The 16,734-nt window shown below is 32.3% G+C and overlaps 1 protein-coding gene across 1 annotated transcript in view; it reads right to left on the bottom strand.

Annotated features, from left to right (window-relative positions):
• Positions 1-733: 733 nt before the first annotated feature.
• Positions 734-16,734, bottom strand: part of LOC129226525 (uncharacterized) — a 105,178-nt gene continuing 89,177 nt past the window's right edge. Inside the window, exons 14-17 of the mRNA XM_054861134.1 lie at positions 14,914-15,079; positions 13,225-13,385; positions 9,202-9,348; positions 734-3,961 (exon numbers count right to left, since the gene is read on the bottom strand). Of these exons, the coding sequence (XP_054717109.1) occupies positions 3,822-3,961; positions 9,202-9,348; positions 13,225-13,385; positions 14,914-15,079 (614 nt within the window). The 3' untranslated portion in view covers positions 734-3,821. The remainder of the gene's footprint in view (positions 3,962-9,201; positions 9,349-13,224; positions 13,386-14,913; positions 15,080-16,734) is intronic.

Below are 16,734 nucleotides of genomic sequence, written 5' to 3'. Positions count from 1 at the left end.
TTTTCTTACCAACTGAATGAGCGAATTTTGGTTCTACGACATTTTGTACAGGCGACATTTTGGCCCGGTGACATTTTGGCCCAGCGACATTTTGGCCCGGCGACATTTTGGGCCGGCGACATTTTGGGCCGGCGACATTTTGGATCGGCGACATTTTTGCCTGGCGACATTTTGGACAGGCGACATTCTGGCCCGGCGACATTTTGGGCCGGCGACATTTTGGATCGGCGACATTTTGGCCTGGCGACATTTTGGACAAGCGACATTTCGGCCCGGCGACATTTTGGACCGGCGACATTTTGGCCGCGACATTTTGTCCCGCGACATTTCGACCCCAAACCGGAATTAACATGCGTCATTATTAAACGGGAAATAACCAACGTTTTGTAGAACAAAATTAGATTGCTGCTGACATGCATTTCGGAATTTCAAGAAACCTCGTTTTCAATGTAAAATAGTGAATATCTGGATGTAACACCTACTGTCTACATCCAAAAGCTTACTATTTTGCATTTGAAAATGGGTTCCTTGAAAAAACGCACGTCTGCATCAATGTAACTATGTGCTACAAAACATTGGCTATTTCTTTTTTACTTCTCTGCATATAAAGGTACTTATTTCTTATGTATGATTGTTGTATTGCCCCTTCAAAACATCATAGTTTAAGCACTTTCAACAAGTCAGTGAATCAACCTTTTTCCGAAATAAGTCTTTTATAGACATAAGAACAAGATTCTAATTGAAAACATTTTTTTATTAATTGAATAAACAATTACAATAGTTCAATAAAACAACAAAAAAATTTCCAACATAAGTCTAGGTCATGAAGCATATAATGTCAAAGGGTTTTTAGCACTAAAAAAAACTTTTAAACTTTTACACACCTTGTATTTTAATTATGAAATCAGAAACAAGTAACTAAAATTTTTTTTAAAAAATATTACACCATGTTGTAAGCTAGATAAGAATATACCTAAAGTTGATCAGCTTTTAAGATCAAAATTTCATGTATCTTTGGGTTAATGAACAAAATCTATTAGTAAATAATATTTAAAAAACATAATTAAAAAGAAAACTCACAAAAACGAATGTAATTCTTTTGTATATTATATTATTGTTATGGTGTATATTTAATTCTCTGAAGCTAATATATCATTCACAAAAGCAAGAATTAAGTAAAAACAGTGTAAATGTATATGCTGTTCAAGACCCAGTATGCAAAATAGTAAAAAACAGGACAATTTAAAATTGAGAACCTAAGTCAGTAGAATAATATAAAATAAAGGTTTGAATAAATTTTCAATAGTTACAAAAGAAATAAAAAATAATTTGAATTCTTGATGTCACTTTGCATTCAATTAACAATAATTACATTCCACTATATTTTTGTCACTTCAAAAACAAATGTAAGAATTTCAGACAGAATTGAATAAGGAAAAGATAATTGATGTTCATTTTTTCCTATCTATTTCCACTGTGAATATTTTCATTAAACATATTCTGATGTTTTGAAAAATAATGGCTATGCTTTATTTGAAATGAGTAAATGTGCTAAAAGTTATTTATAGACTTTAAATGACTTTTAAGGGCTTCATCAAAACATCTTGCTACAGTAAAAATTTGATTTGATGGTTGCATTTTTTTTTTTCAGTAAAGAATTATCACTGCAATCAAATTTCAGCCACAATCCTTCAATTTTAAAAGCTTTGCTTTTAAGCAAATTATCTCATGTAAAGTAGTATGCATCACAGTCATTAACGGAAAAAACAAAAGCTTAAATCACTCGCAACAATAAGTAAAATTGCATTACCATGCTGAATTCAAAGTATAGAAAAAGACGTGGGAAGTTGAAACAGAAGTACAAAAATTAGGTGTGACAAGTATTTCTTGCACTGTACAGGGTTGCCACAGAAGTTCAAGAATAAAATGCCCTGACATTTCCAGGTTTTCCAGTCGATTTTAGGAAAAATTCCAGGATAATGTATGTCAACTTTGTAGCTTTTAATTTGGTTTTCTAGGATTCCAATTGATGACAATCACTTCTTTGGAGTTAGTTGTGAATTTAATGACCTTGCTGAAAACTTGAAACCGGACTACTCAAAAAGAATATTTTAGAAGAAAGGAAATTCTTCACTTTGAAGTTGTTAGCTTAAAAGAATTTCATTGCATAAACAATGTCGTCATAACAGGTTAAACCAAGATCTTTGTTTATCTTATCATGACGCAGTGGGAACATGAAGTTATTGAATTGCTATAATGGGCGGTCTTAACTCGTCAAAAAAGAAACATTTTTAAGGCACAAACCTAAGCTCTTGCTCAGTGAAATTGCATTAATTTAAACATTTTCACTGAAGCAGATTTTAGCCTCTGCAGAAACATTAACATAGTACATAGACAATTAAAACACAACTATTAACCACAAATGAGCATTACTGTATATATACATTGATACACATGGTCTCCATAAATGATAGATTGGTTGTACAAATTTAGAGTGAGTGATAGGGTAGAAAATTTCTTTTTATAAAACAATAATTGATTTTTTTTTTTTTTTTGCTAACATGAAATGTCCCACCAGTGCACTTCGGGTGAAGCAAGTAAGTTACTCATAGGATATCCAGTCTGCTCATGATTTCCCTCCAGATGTTGGCAAGCAATTGTAGAGTTAAAATTCTTGTTTTTGCAGTGACTATGTTTTAAACTGCATACCAACTGACAAGTCTAACTTTTGACGAGCCAGTCTCAGCCCTTGCACAGTTGGTTCCCGAGTACAAAATATAAGGTAGCGCGTGAATGAGCAAGGAGAATAAGAAATATCCAACTGCTTTTGTGTTTGGTAAGTGACAATACATTTGTACAAAACTAATCCTTCCAAGTTAGTCCTTTGCATCACAAAATATTAATTTGAAGCCTTGCAAAAACAATCTACTGAGAATCCAAAAATACTTGCAAACTTTGAATGGGAAATCAGGAGCAATTAGATTAACTGCCAAGTAACTAACTATGCTTATGTGAAAGTGCAGTAAAAGAACTTCAGGTAAAAAATGACGTAACAAAAAATTCTGAAAATAGCTGAATAAAACCACAAAGGATTTTCTTCTAAATCACTTATTCTGAATTTCTTTATTGAAAAGTCTTCTGGTGATTTTTTCAGGAACACAAATACCTCAATCATTGGAATATTAACCATCATAAATGCTAGTATGAAATTTATAACTCGTACAATAATTCAATTTAAATTTGGTACTCTAAATTGCACTGCTTATTGATAAATTGTTAATGTTTCACAATTTTAATAACAGATGTATGCATATATTATATATATATATATATATATATATATATATATATGCCGGACATTCAGGCATATAACGATACATTTTTCCAGTAAAAATTAAGATAGAAATTTAAGTGTACTTGCAAATACATTAGGTATAAAAATGACAGATTTTAATCAGATGGGAAAGATAAGTGACGGAAACAAAATTTCTACCTGGGAAAAAAGAGAGATAGAAACCAGGATGCTGAGTAGCTAAATGCCATAGTTAAATGCTGTTGGTTCACAAAAATAAAAAACCCCAATAGCGTATGTTTACTATCAAATAGTGTGTGAAGTTCACCATATTTCTCTCCTGATATACCTCAAAATATAAGAGAATCACATAAAATAAAAGGGGTATATTTGCGGAAAAATTTAAAGAGTGGTTTGATACCATAGATGAGAGTTATATACCGGAATGCCTATACATATCAACATACATATATAAACAGCCAAGTTACATTTTTTTTATTCAAAAGTTTTTTCGTACCGCAGAATACAATTATTCAATTGCAGAAATGTCTCCAAATTGACGGTATCCACCTCCTCTGTGCTTGTGATAGAAATGGAGCCCCACCAGTCCAATCGCAATGCCAATGAAAAACAATATGATTACAGTAGACCAAAATGCTGATTTAGAATCTGTTTGCAAACAATGAAATTAGTTAAAGAACAAATCAATTCACTTAGTTAAAATCAAAAACTTTTTTTTTTTGACATTTTGAAAACAATTAATACAGAGTGCTTAAAATTATTTTTGAACAAGATTATCGAAAAGAAACAATTAAGATATTTTTCTACAAAGAGCAAACATACGCCTATGTAATATGTATAACATATCTTATGCTGCCTTTCACACCTCGACCATACTTTTCTGTTGCAGTTTATGCTCTTTTCCTAATCATCATTGCCAAAAGATTTAAGATTTGAAAATTTCTAACAGCAACAAGATCCAGAGTGTATCAGCTAGAAATGTGCAATTTCTAGAAAGTTTTGAAATTTTATATCTCTAGCATCTTCAGTGGCGGATACACCCCCTATCAACCACCATCCCCTCCCTAAACTGTCGGCAATACTATCCTTCCACATTGTGTTCAAACACTATTAATAAAATATAAACGATTGCAGTTGTCATTAATTATTTTTCAACTTTCTTCTTTCATTACTTATGAAATTAATTTGAAACGTTTATGCCAAAAAGGAGCCCTATTCCTGACTAATTTCGTGCTTTAAATTGACACTCAAGTATTTTAAGAAATTTTTTGTGACCAAAACCATAGGTTCGTTTTTTTGGGGGGGGGGGGGTAGGGGGGGGTATTCTGTAGTACCTCCCCTAAAAAGGTTTTGCACTAGAGATTTCAAAATTTTCTATTTTTTCCCGGAGTGAAAATAAACCCTTTCAGAAAAAAAAAAAAAACTGAAAACATTGCCTCAACATTGCTCTAAAAGTTCGATAAAGCATTAGGACTGGTACTGTCATTACTTGAGAATTTTTCCAAGATTTTTGTCTTTTAAGACATTGTAGTAAAACATACCATGCTCACATGTGACCTTCTTTCCCAATAGAGTAAATCCTAAATCAAATTTTTATACGCTGTTAGAGTGCCAAATTCTCACAGTCCTTCCCTAATTTTTTTCTTTTTAAAATTCATATTTCTAACATTCAAAAAGTTCAGAATGCAAAAATCTGATGCCGAAACATCTGCGCCAAAAATGTCCAAAGCCAAAACAGTCTTGCCAAATAATACCAAACCAACAGATTGTTTTTTCCACAAAACCTGGGCATGACCCGTTGACTATGATTTGGATAGGTTCAACATTTAAAATAAATTTAAACTAGCATCAAAATATTCTCAGCCAGGCCCATCATTTCAAATTTTTTCAGAAAGGAAAAAATATACAATGCACTGAAAACATACGATAACTAAAATATGCGAAAAAGATATATAGTATGGAAAGTCGACTCCCGCTACAACGCGATTTGAGCTACGCGAAATGGTTACTACACGAGTTTTTCAGGAGTAATGAATTTAGAACTAACGTGAATTCCTCGCCTACAATGCGAAAATTTTTGGCAGAATAATTTCGGCAGAAAACTAATTTATCACTCTTTCTTGTTCTACCTCTTCTTGTGACGAGTTTCCTTAAGTCCATGCAATGTCAGGGGGAGACTGATAACAATCTGATTGCGCAGCCATACAATAATCATCTTCATATTTTAAGTTATATATATAATTACTGTATCTATTATACCGTACTAGTACAGCGCTGCAAATATTATTACTACGTACTCTACAAACCGTACTATTTTATTTTTTGTCTCTTTCTCTCAGATCATTGGTTTTGTGCATCGTAAGAATATTTTGTGTTAAATAATAATTTTTTTTAAAAAATAACAGTAAAATTTTACTTTTTTATGTAAGAAATGATAATAAAATAGTTTAGAAATGGTATAGAACAGTTTGAGGTGTTAAAAATGCCTAAAATAACTAGGTATGTTTACAAAAGTCCATATACATACACTCTTTCACGACGCTAGCGAAATTTCGACTTACACGAGGGGTCATGAAATGCATTCCTTGCGTAAGTCGGGACTCGAGTGTACTTACAATTGACTGTACCTTCTCTTCTAGTTATGGAGGAATAAAAATTCAAAAACCATTATAAAGCATTTCACAATTCCTTTTCTTGCAGTTAAACGGGTTTTTCCAACAGCCAATCATTCTCTTATACAGTAGAGCGCCGATTATCCGAACACGTCGGGACCGACCCTAGTTCGGATAAGCAAAAGTTCGGATAATTGGACAGACAATTTAAAGGATATCCCTATCTATACAAAAACCTTCACACTTTATCCAGGCTTAGGACTGGCAACACTGTTAGTGCTGGCGTGTTTAAAAATGTTTTTTTTTTTTTGTCTTTTTTTCATTTTTTAAACTTTTTTTTGTCTTTTTTTTCATTTTTTAAACTTTTTTTTGTCTTTTTTTCATTTTTTAAACTTTTTTTTGTCTTTTTTTCATTTTTTAAACCTTTTTTTGTCTTTTTTTTTAAAAGATTATAATTTAAGTAAAAAAGCTTTTGATTTTTTCTTGCTTCAAAGAAGACATTCTTTTCAATGCTGCCATATCTCTAATGCTTCTTAAATGCATTGCTTGAATAGGATCAGCGTCTTTCTGCCTTTCGAGCCATTTCATAGCTTTTTCTAAGCATTCAAAGGCTTCGCTATGTGATGGACCTGGGTCATTTTCAGAGCATTCATTTTCAATTTCATTTTTATTTTCTTCATTTTCGCCTTCAATCTCAGCCACAATCTCATTGTCATTTAAAATCTGATATCCAGGGTCTTGCATGTCACAATTTAGCCACTCATTAATTTCTTTTTCCTCATAATTTAGGATTCTTCCCATCTCTTTTATAGTTTTACACTCCTCATTTTCCTTATCAGATGCTTCTGCTCCAGTATCAATTTTTTCCCTGTTTAAAATTTTATTCCAGGAATTTTTTAACGTTGATGATTTTACAAGCTTCCAGGAATCGGCAGCCATAATGCAACAATCTTTTAAATTAATGTTTTTGGCATTCTGGGAATCAGGCTCTTCAGTGTCTTCTGATAGAAGCATCTTTCTCAACATTTGCTTTCTATAAAAGCGCTTAAATGTCTCTATTACACTCTGATCCATGGGTTGTATCAGTGATGTAACATTAGGTGGCAAAAACTTTACTCGGAACTTCCCATTTTCCCGTTCAAGGGTATCTGCACACGGATGTGAAGGTGCATTATCAAGAAGTAGGAGTACTCTGCCCTCTTTCTTCATATCTTCTTGATGTGTCTTAACTTTAGGAATGAATGTGTGATCATACCAATCAATGAAACCTTCTGATGTCATCCAAGCCTTCCTTTGAGAAGTGTAAATTACTGGCAGATTTTTCCAATTATTAAAACATCGAGGCTTCTTTGAATGTCCTATCACGAACAATGGTATTCGATGGTTACCGGTTGCATTTGCGCAATTAAGAACTGTGATTCTTTCTTTGTTTAATTTAGTTCCAGAAGCACTTTTTTCGAACCCAGATGCTAATGTTTTTCGGGGTAAAGATCTCCAAAACAGGCCGGTCTCATCTGCATTGTAAATAAATTCTTCTTCGTATTTTTCTGATTTTACAAATTCAATAAATTCTTTTACGAATTTCGTAGCAGACTCTGTAGATGCAGATAATTTTTCACCATGCAATCCGATTTCGCGTATACCATGCCGTAGCTTAAAATTTCTAAGCCACCCAGAGCTTGCTTGAAATGTATTAGTATTTTCTCCATTCAACTTTTCGTTGAAAAATAGTGCCTTCTCACATAATAAGGGTCCAGAAATGGGATGACCAGATGAGCGTTTCTGCAAAAACCACATGTGCAAAGCTTTATCTACTTTATCATCAAAGGATTTTTTCATCGATTTTCTATCTAAGCTTCCTTGCTCACTTTCAAGTCCCGTTAAATACTTCATAATTGATTCTTCATTCTTTTTTATATCTGATATTGTAGACTTTCCTACACCAAACTCCGCTGCTAATTTTGAAGCGGCTTCATTATTTTTCAGCCTCTTCAATATCTTTCCTTTGTCTCCTAGCGAAAGAACAACTCTTTTTCGCTTTCCAGACATCTTTTCACCTTCGTTGCAGAAAAAGAAATGAGCTAGATCGCTGGTGCAATCAACAACCGCTATCAAGAAACCTTTAGTAACAACCACTAACAACTCTATTAACAACAAGAATTAACAGCGGCTAGCAAAAGATATCGACGATAACAAACTCTAAAAAAGCAGAGCACATGATTCTGAGCAACTCACTTTGTCAACGTAGATACGTCACACAAACCAGTTTTTACCCCACGTGTCCACAGCGAGGGTGGGGGGAGAAGAATGCAAACAGGAATTTTGTGCTTTGACCTTGGTTTCTCAACCCCTTTCTTCAAACCTTTTGTGTTCTCTCTTCCCACTAACAAAACTCCCCAAAAATACCTTGCAGTTTCCGGATTAAAATTTGTATGCCAAGAAAGAAAAGAAAAAAGATAGATAACAGGGTGAAAAAAAAGAGTACGTACGTAATTGAAAGCTTGGTTGGAAGGGACAGAAAAAAAAATTAGGTTTTGGATGAAAAATATGCCGTTCGCATAAAGTTCGGAAAAAAATTTTAAAAGGCGAAAAACACGGTTCGGATAATTGGAAGTTCGGTTAAAAAATTTTAAAGGGCGAAAAACACGGTTCGGATAATTGGAAGTTCGGTTAATTGGAGTTCGGATAATCGGCGCTCTACTGTAATTAAATTTTTAGTTAAATAGTTAAATTTGTTTTATTTTGCCATTTTGTCGTAGTGATAGAGATATAAACAAGCATTTTCAATTTAAGAAAGGTAGTACATTTAAAAATGCAGACAAGTAAAATTGTGTATAATATTGCTGAATTCAGTTCTAAAGAAGCTGAAAAAAAAAGTTAAAAGCCCTGATTCATTCTCTGAAAAGAGCATCTGAGGCAACTGGAGCCTAAAAAAAATCAAAAATGAAGTTTCAGCACTGAAAGAAAATGAATCTCTGAGAACAAAGGGATAAAGTGCGAAAGGAATAGTTATCGAAACTGCAATGATTTTGACAAGTGCATCATACGTCAAACAAAACAGGATTTCTACTCAAATGAAAAGAAAAGTGCCAACCGTAATAAAATTGCTACTGGTTTTGAAAGATAAAATGAATTTTGAGTATAAAAAAAAAGAAGCGTCACCATAAAGTATAACATTCAATGAACTTTCATTGGAAAAAGTTCACCGATAAGAGAAATATTATAATTCTTCTTTACATAGAAGTGTTATGTTTTTTTTAAATAAGTTTTACTTACAGCCTTCGCTTTCAACGTGTGGTGGAACTGGAGTTAATCCTCCACAATTGTCTTCATCTGAAAAATCTCCACAATCGTTGACACCGTTACATTTCCAATCAGGATGCATACAAATCATATTCTTACACAGCATTGATGAATTGCAATCTGCAGAAAATATTTTTTTCATTTTTTTTCAATCTAAATTCAATAAAAAACTTCAACCTTCAAAAACAACAGAAGTCAATAAAATATCAAAATATTGATAGAAGCATGTTATCTATTTATGTGGGATTCATGCCCCCTAATCAGGGTTGGCAAGGTTTTGGACACTATGGTAAAAACCACGGTAAAAACCCTGGTTTTTACCGTCCTGTCCAAAACCCTTGTGTCCAAAACTGTCCGAAAGTGTCCAAAACTATATTTTTAGAGAAATAGTATTTTGTGAGAAAACATCAAAAACAGAATAAAATACATCAAAGTAAAGTTTTATATTGAACATTTATACAATGTGAACATACAACTTATTTATGCCGCTGATTTTAATCTAGTTACAGAAGTTGAATTCTTAATTTAAATTTGTATGCATGAGTTTATTTTATTTATTTATTTATTATTATTATTACTATTTTTTATATTTTTTTCATAATGGTAACCAAATTTACTTATGCTTGTGAATGTGTGCAAATGAAAGCAGGGTTGGCAAGGTTTTTACCATCCGGTTCAAAACCCTTATGTCCAAAAGTATCTAAAACTATTTTTTGAAAAACCATCAAAAACAGAACAAAATGTGCCAAAATTATGTTTTCTTTGGACTATTTAATATATTTATTTAATGTGAACATTCAAGTATAAATATATATATATATATATATATATATATATATATATATATATATATATATATATAGCTTATATATACAACAGATTTTAATCTAGTTATACGTAGAAATTAAATTCTTCATTAAATATTTCAATTTGTATGAATTAGTTTTTTCTCTTTTTTGTTTCCATAAACCAAATTTTTCAACATTTATGCATGTGTTGAATAAAAGTGTTCAAAATATAGTGCAACAATTGACTTAAATGCAATAAATGACAATTTTTTGTACTTACAAAATGTATTATATTAAAAATATGAACTAAAAAAGAATGGTACATATTTTAAAATATAAGTTGTGTTTAATCATTAATTTCTTGTTCTTTAATCTATGATTAAAATAATTTTCATTAAAACATCACGCAAAATTTATTTGCAAAAACCATTAAAAAATTTAGTTTTTTAAAAAATATTGTACATGTAATAACGTTCCTTTGAGTTATTAATAAAACTGAAATTAGTTGTCTTGGTAGCGATGTGAATTTCCTTTCATGGCTCTACCAACTGTTACAAAAGGAAGTTTTTATATGATAGTTATTGGCATATAATTTTAAGTAAAATATTTTTTAAATCAACATTTTGGAGAAAAGTATTATCAAATACTCAATAATTAAACCTCATTAATATTTATATTTATGCATTACAAATGTTGTAGTAAATACAAATTGATTAGATTGCACCCCTTTAGCTTTAGCATAGTTTTGGACAGTTTAAGACAGTTTCGGACACTTTTGGACAGTTTTAGACAGTTTTGGACGGTAAAAACCACCTGTCCTGTCCTAAACCAGTTTTGGACAGTCCAAAATCCAACCCTGCCCCTAATAATAAAATCCGTCTTAATTGTAATATAGATTACCTACTTAATAAATACAGGTTAAAAATTTCTGGAAACTGAAGTAAAACAACATAACTATTTTTATTATTTTTGCACTTAGAATCTATATTATTTTAAAAAGCTAAAAAAAAGTTTTTCACTGAATTTGATTTTTTTTTTTTTTTTCCACAGAACAATTGAAGAATTTGATTTATTAATATTGGATTTCAAGGAAACAACATAAATTTTAATATTTTACTGTCCTCAATCAAAATTCAAATTTATTTTAGTATTAAAGGAATAAATATAGGGTGTCCATTAAGAATCATATTTTGGGCTTGTAATATCCTGAAAGTCAATAAAATTTCTGATCAACATGCATTTTGCTAAAACTTCACCTCTGATACCCCTTGTGACAAAACAATCTGTCGATGGGATAGGTGATTCAAAACAACTCGATTTGCTGTAAAGGAAAAAGCACAGGACAACCAAAAGTGATGGAACAGGATGTTGATAATGCCAGTTAATCTTACCAGCATAGTCCTTAAAAAGTTATTCAGAAAGCAAGTCTCGAACTTTAGTTGCCAAAGGCGACAGCATGGAAGGTTTTGAGGAAATGTTTACACAGGCCTCTACTCAGGGAACAGTTAGTACAAACATTAAAGCCTTCTGACTATATGGTGTATGTTTCGACTTAGCAATAAAGTAGTTGAGCGGGAAGAAGACTGACTTGAATGTATTGTGTTCAGAGATTATTCATTTTTCATTTTTGATCTGCTATTACCTAATGATTTGATACAGTTGAGACAGAATTCATGAGGCTATTGCTCGCATTATACTAGACTTGTGGGGGGTTGACCAAAGAGTGGGAATAATTGGAATATAGGCTGAATGTATGCCATAAATCAAAGGTGCACTTACTGAACATTCATAAGAAAACTGTAAGTTTACATTCAGTTTAATGCATGATTTGTTGATCTTTTATAAAATAAGTGCAGCAAGGTCTCATCGAACCGGTTCCAATAATTTTAATGCTACTAATATTTTTCAGGGTTGCCACAGAAGTTCAAGAATGCAATTCCATGATATTTCCAGGTGGTTTTGGGAAAAATTTCAGGTTATCGATATCCACCTTCATTTTGCAACATTAATATATACATCTTAAATTTTGATACAACTTAACTCATTTTCAAACTTTACAAACAATGGTTACCAAATTTAATTTACTCAAGCTGAACACATATTTAACATTTCAATATGTTGTTTTGATCTTTAATAATAAGCTCCTCTTCAGCACAAGAAAATAGTCATGGATTTGCACTTTTACCCCATGGATTTAGAGATCAAATACATTTTTCACCTAGTTTTAATTTTGAAAAACTGCATCACTTTACAAAGATATAAATTGTTTTTGTAGTATGTATTAATTTTAAGAGATAAAATTCCACATCATGAAATTTCCATGATCAACAACTGTAGATACTAAACACTGGTTGGATGGTTGGTTTCGTGTCATGGATAAACAGGATAACAGCATGAGCGATGCAATGATAATTTTCTTTGTATAAGTCTGCCCACGGATTGCCACTCATTTGCTGCAATTGCGCTAGGATAGCGGGACAGTTGAGAAGGTGTTCAGGGTTTAGTTCTGTGTCTGGGAAATTTCTGCAGTGCAGTATGTCCTTCTCCCGTCTTTATGTATCTTCGTCCCGCCCTGAGTCTTGTTAATGTACTGAAGAGGGTTCTATTAGTACTGATTTCTAGAATTTGGTTTTGATTTTTTTATCTTTTAGTCTTGCCCTAGTTTCTGAATTGATATCACTGAAAATGACATGAGTAACTCTGATGGTATTCAAATATCTTGCTTCTTTTGCCGAGGCATCCGCTATTTCGTTTTCAGCTATGCCAACATGCGCAGGAATCCACTGCATGATGCACTGTTTTTTCAAATGGAAAATCTTATGAGGTGTTCAGTGAATATCAATGATTAGAATTGAACAACGTCTTTGAATTGCTTGAAGAGCAGCCTTACAGTCACTGAATATGATTAACCCTTTGGCTCCTTCAAAAAAAAAAATTGGGGGGGGGGGGGGGTCAAGATTCAACCCTCAAACATTTTATACCATTGAATATTCATTTTGATTTCATTTATTTCTCATATTTCTATATTTCTCCAAAACTAATATTTATAGAAATTTTTGAATAGGAAATTAGAAAAAAAAATGGCAATTAAAACAATAAAATTTTCAATAATGGAAATCCAGCTTTTAGCACTCATGCAGAATAGAAGCAGATTGAAATAAGGAAATTTACAAGAAAGGTACAAAACTTCAATATTTTTAGCACTTACTTATTGTGTTATAGTTGAAAACCAAAACAGAAGACGCTTTGGAATGATCCAGACGCTTGTAGACGAATACTAAGCTGTTGGTACGCCCCCAATATACTGAACCACTTGTATTGGTTATTTCAACATCTCTGACAGAACTTCCATCATAGACATGCATATCACTGTGTAAATACAGTGAATGTTTATTAAACATGTTAAAAGAAACAGAAGAGACACTTAAAGAATACCAGGGTTGCCACCAAAGTTCAAGAATGAAATTCCCTGACATTTCCAGGTGGTTTTGAGAAAAATTCCAGGTTATCGATGTCCACCTTCTTTTTCGCAACATTTACATTTTCATCTCAAATTTTGATAAAACTTACCTCAGTTTCAAACTTTACAAACAATGGTTACCAAATTTAATTTACTCAAGCTGAAATAATCAAAAATATGCACTAACAAAAGTGAAACAAATCACTATAATAAAGAATTAAGAAATAAAGTAAATGTAGCATATCTTCTTTTCAATTGCGAGGAATCACTGCCTTACATCAAGTGGAAAAAATGGCCAAATAAACAATTGTGACACAGAATGGCCAAATAAACAATTGTGACACCTGTATCACAAAAAGAAAAAAAAAAGTTAATTGCTAAAAAACTTATGAAACCCTTTCAATTATTGCCTTCCACCCCTCCAGTCCAGTACATTGATTGTGCTTTTAGACTTTGGCCTGTAAAAAAAAATAATGCATCTTTTAGCTCGACATATTTCCCCTACTTGTTGCTCATAAAGCAGGGTTGCCCCCCCCCCCAAGTTCCATGGGGCAAATCCCTTCCCCTCCAATATTTCTGACCCCCTTTGCCCTTTTTCTTTTTGACCCTCTTTTTTTTAAAATACTTTTTATTTACCTATTTATTTATTTTTAATTATTATTTTAAAAGAAAAGTTCTGCACTCCTTCAACAAAATACAAACACACATATTAAAATAAATGAAGTAAAACAAAAGATCAGCGATACTCCTCTAAAAAAGAAACTTTTTAAATTTAAAATTGTCTAATGAGCTAAATTTACAGAACAAAACTGTTTAGAAGAAAATGATTTCATTAATTAAATTTTAAAAAATAATATAAAACATGAAAAGATTATTGCAGCTCAAACAGAACTTCTGACGCACTCACAGTTAAAACAATGTGAAGACAAAACAATGTGCGCATACTCAAAATAGTAATAACTTCAGAATTGCTGACAGAGCCCACTAACTACGAAGACAAAACATAATATACCTTCCGAGCGAGCATGTCGCCCACTGCTGTGGCACGCCAATGTCAGAGTTGATAAAAAGAACTTCAGGGGGAAGGAGAAAGTCCAAACTACAAAAAGACGAATGGCGGCGGCGGGCCACGCTAACTAAGAATAATCGGAAAATAAAAACTAATTCAGAAATTTATGTTATTTTTCATTTTTCTTGACACTTCCCTGACCATTTTTGGACAGATTCATTTTCCCTGACAATTCCAGGCTTTCCCAGTGTGTGGCAACCCTGAAGTGAGTCAACAATGCAGAATTTTGTAAAGAAGCCACTTTTACGGTACAGAATTTCAGGAAGGGGCCTCAAAGCAGACCTAATTTGGATCGGAATTGACCTCTGATACATTTGCTATACATACTCGCAACTAAGCAAACAGAAAAAAATGAATTAAATACTAACTAGTTCTCATGGCTGTCTTTCTTCACAAAAGAATAAGAAATGATGTTAACAGAAGCATTTCCTGTTGTTTCGGGAACGCTGATTATCCATACGCAAAAGGTCTTATTCCCCAAAGTACTTGTGTTAAATTCACCTGATTTTTGATTTTGAAGGACACCACCACAATCTGAAAATAAAAATACCAGAAAATATACAACTAACTCAACATGTATAATGATACGAAAAAATAGAAAAGTCATGTATGTCCTTCACTTCCTTTATTTTCTTTCTTTTAAAGACAAGGTGACAAGGTTGCCAGATTTTGAAATAAAAATACTAAACTTCCTCTGAAACGATTCTACAAAGTACTACATTTACAAAACACTGCACCCTCTGGTGGAACCAAATGGAATTAAAATATCAGTACTCTGGCAGGTTAGTAAGGATTTGTTTTCTTACACTATATACAACTGTAAAATCATCAAATATATTAATACATATCGCTCTAACAATAAATATTCAATTATTCATTTTATTTTTTCATTTTCGGAAAAATAGTGTCCAAGAACTGGGAGAGCAATCAGGGGAGTAGTTGGCTTTATTTTGGGGAATTTCTCAGTCGGGGGACGGGGGGGGGGGGGGGGGAAGGAAATTTTAATATCGGCACAACGAGGGGTAAACCAGTTGAATTTTAATGTGTGCATAAGTATGTTCTTCACATGACATAAAAACGGTGATTCGAAGAATGTCAAAATTTCATATATATGACTCATATGGCATCGAGTTATGTACTTCTTTTTTTGATTGCAATCTAATACTCCAAAAATTATTTGCGTCAATACAAAGTTAAGTGTAAGTCATTTTTCTGTATCAAGTTGCTATCACCAAAACATCTCTTTATCCTTTTCTAGTAGTCAATGGCAAGCGGGCACCAACTTTTAAATACATTTTCATTACTTCATTGCATGTAGAGAAGGAAGCTTTGCAGTGACAAAAGATTTAGATGTTCAGATTTTAAAGCAAATCATTAAAAATGAAATTTAAAATACTAATAAAACAACTGAAGTTAAACGAACCTCAAACTTTTGAGAATTGATTGTAGACTGCTAAATTAACAGGAAAAATAATGTTTTGCCAAAGGCTGGAGCAAAATAATTATAAGTATAAAGAAAAATGTAGTTAAACTACAGTTTAAGAGCAAGAAAACTTACACATTGGTCAAGCAAAAATATAAGTTTGAAGCCATAGGGAGCGATACAAATTTTAGCATTGGCATTAGGGGATAATCTTATGTCATAAAAGATAAGGATTTCAGAGGTTCTCTAATTTGAATTTTTTTGATGAATTCCAGATTCAGCAATCTTTTGATTTCCACTAACAGGGATATAACAGAACTTCAGGTGATTTCAATGTGCCATTTCCCCAATTAATAGTTAATGAACAGTTATGTAAATCAAATTTTTCATTGCAACATTCTATGACAGGGATTAGAAACTTTCTCATGACATGGATTTTTTTAAAACACAATAAATGTAACATATAGTACAATTTTTAGAAAAAGTAATATAGGGGAACCCCATTTTAAACATATTGTGAAATCAAAACATCTATTTAACTTAGTACCATAGCAGGGTGGCGACAGGAACTGTGAAAAAAAAGTTCCCTGACGTTTCCCTGATTAAGTTCACCAAATTTCCCTGATTTACGTTACCAATGATAATGGTTTCCTTTCTTTGCTCTACTTGAAATCCATTGTATGTTTGTATAAAATGTAGTATTTTAAACGTATTAAGTTGTGTACAGTAGATGAACTAAAGATATATTTTCAAAAGATGCTACTTT

Source organism: Uloborus diversus, chromosome 7 (assembly GCF_026930045.1).
Source record: "Uloborus diversus isolate 005 chromosome 7, Udiv.v.3.1, whole genome shotgun sequence".
NCBI classification, from domain to species: domain Eukaryota; kingdom Metazoa; phylum Arthropoda; class Arachnida; order Araneae; family Uloboridae; genus Uloborus; species Uloborus diversus.
This window is presented reverse-complemented; position numbering and strand designations above follow the sequence as displayed.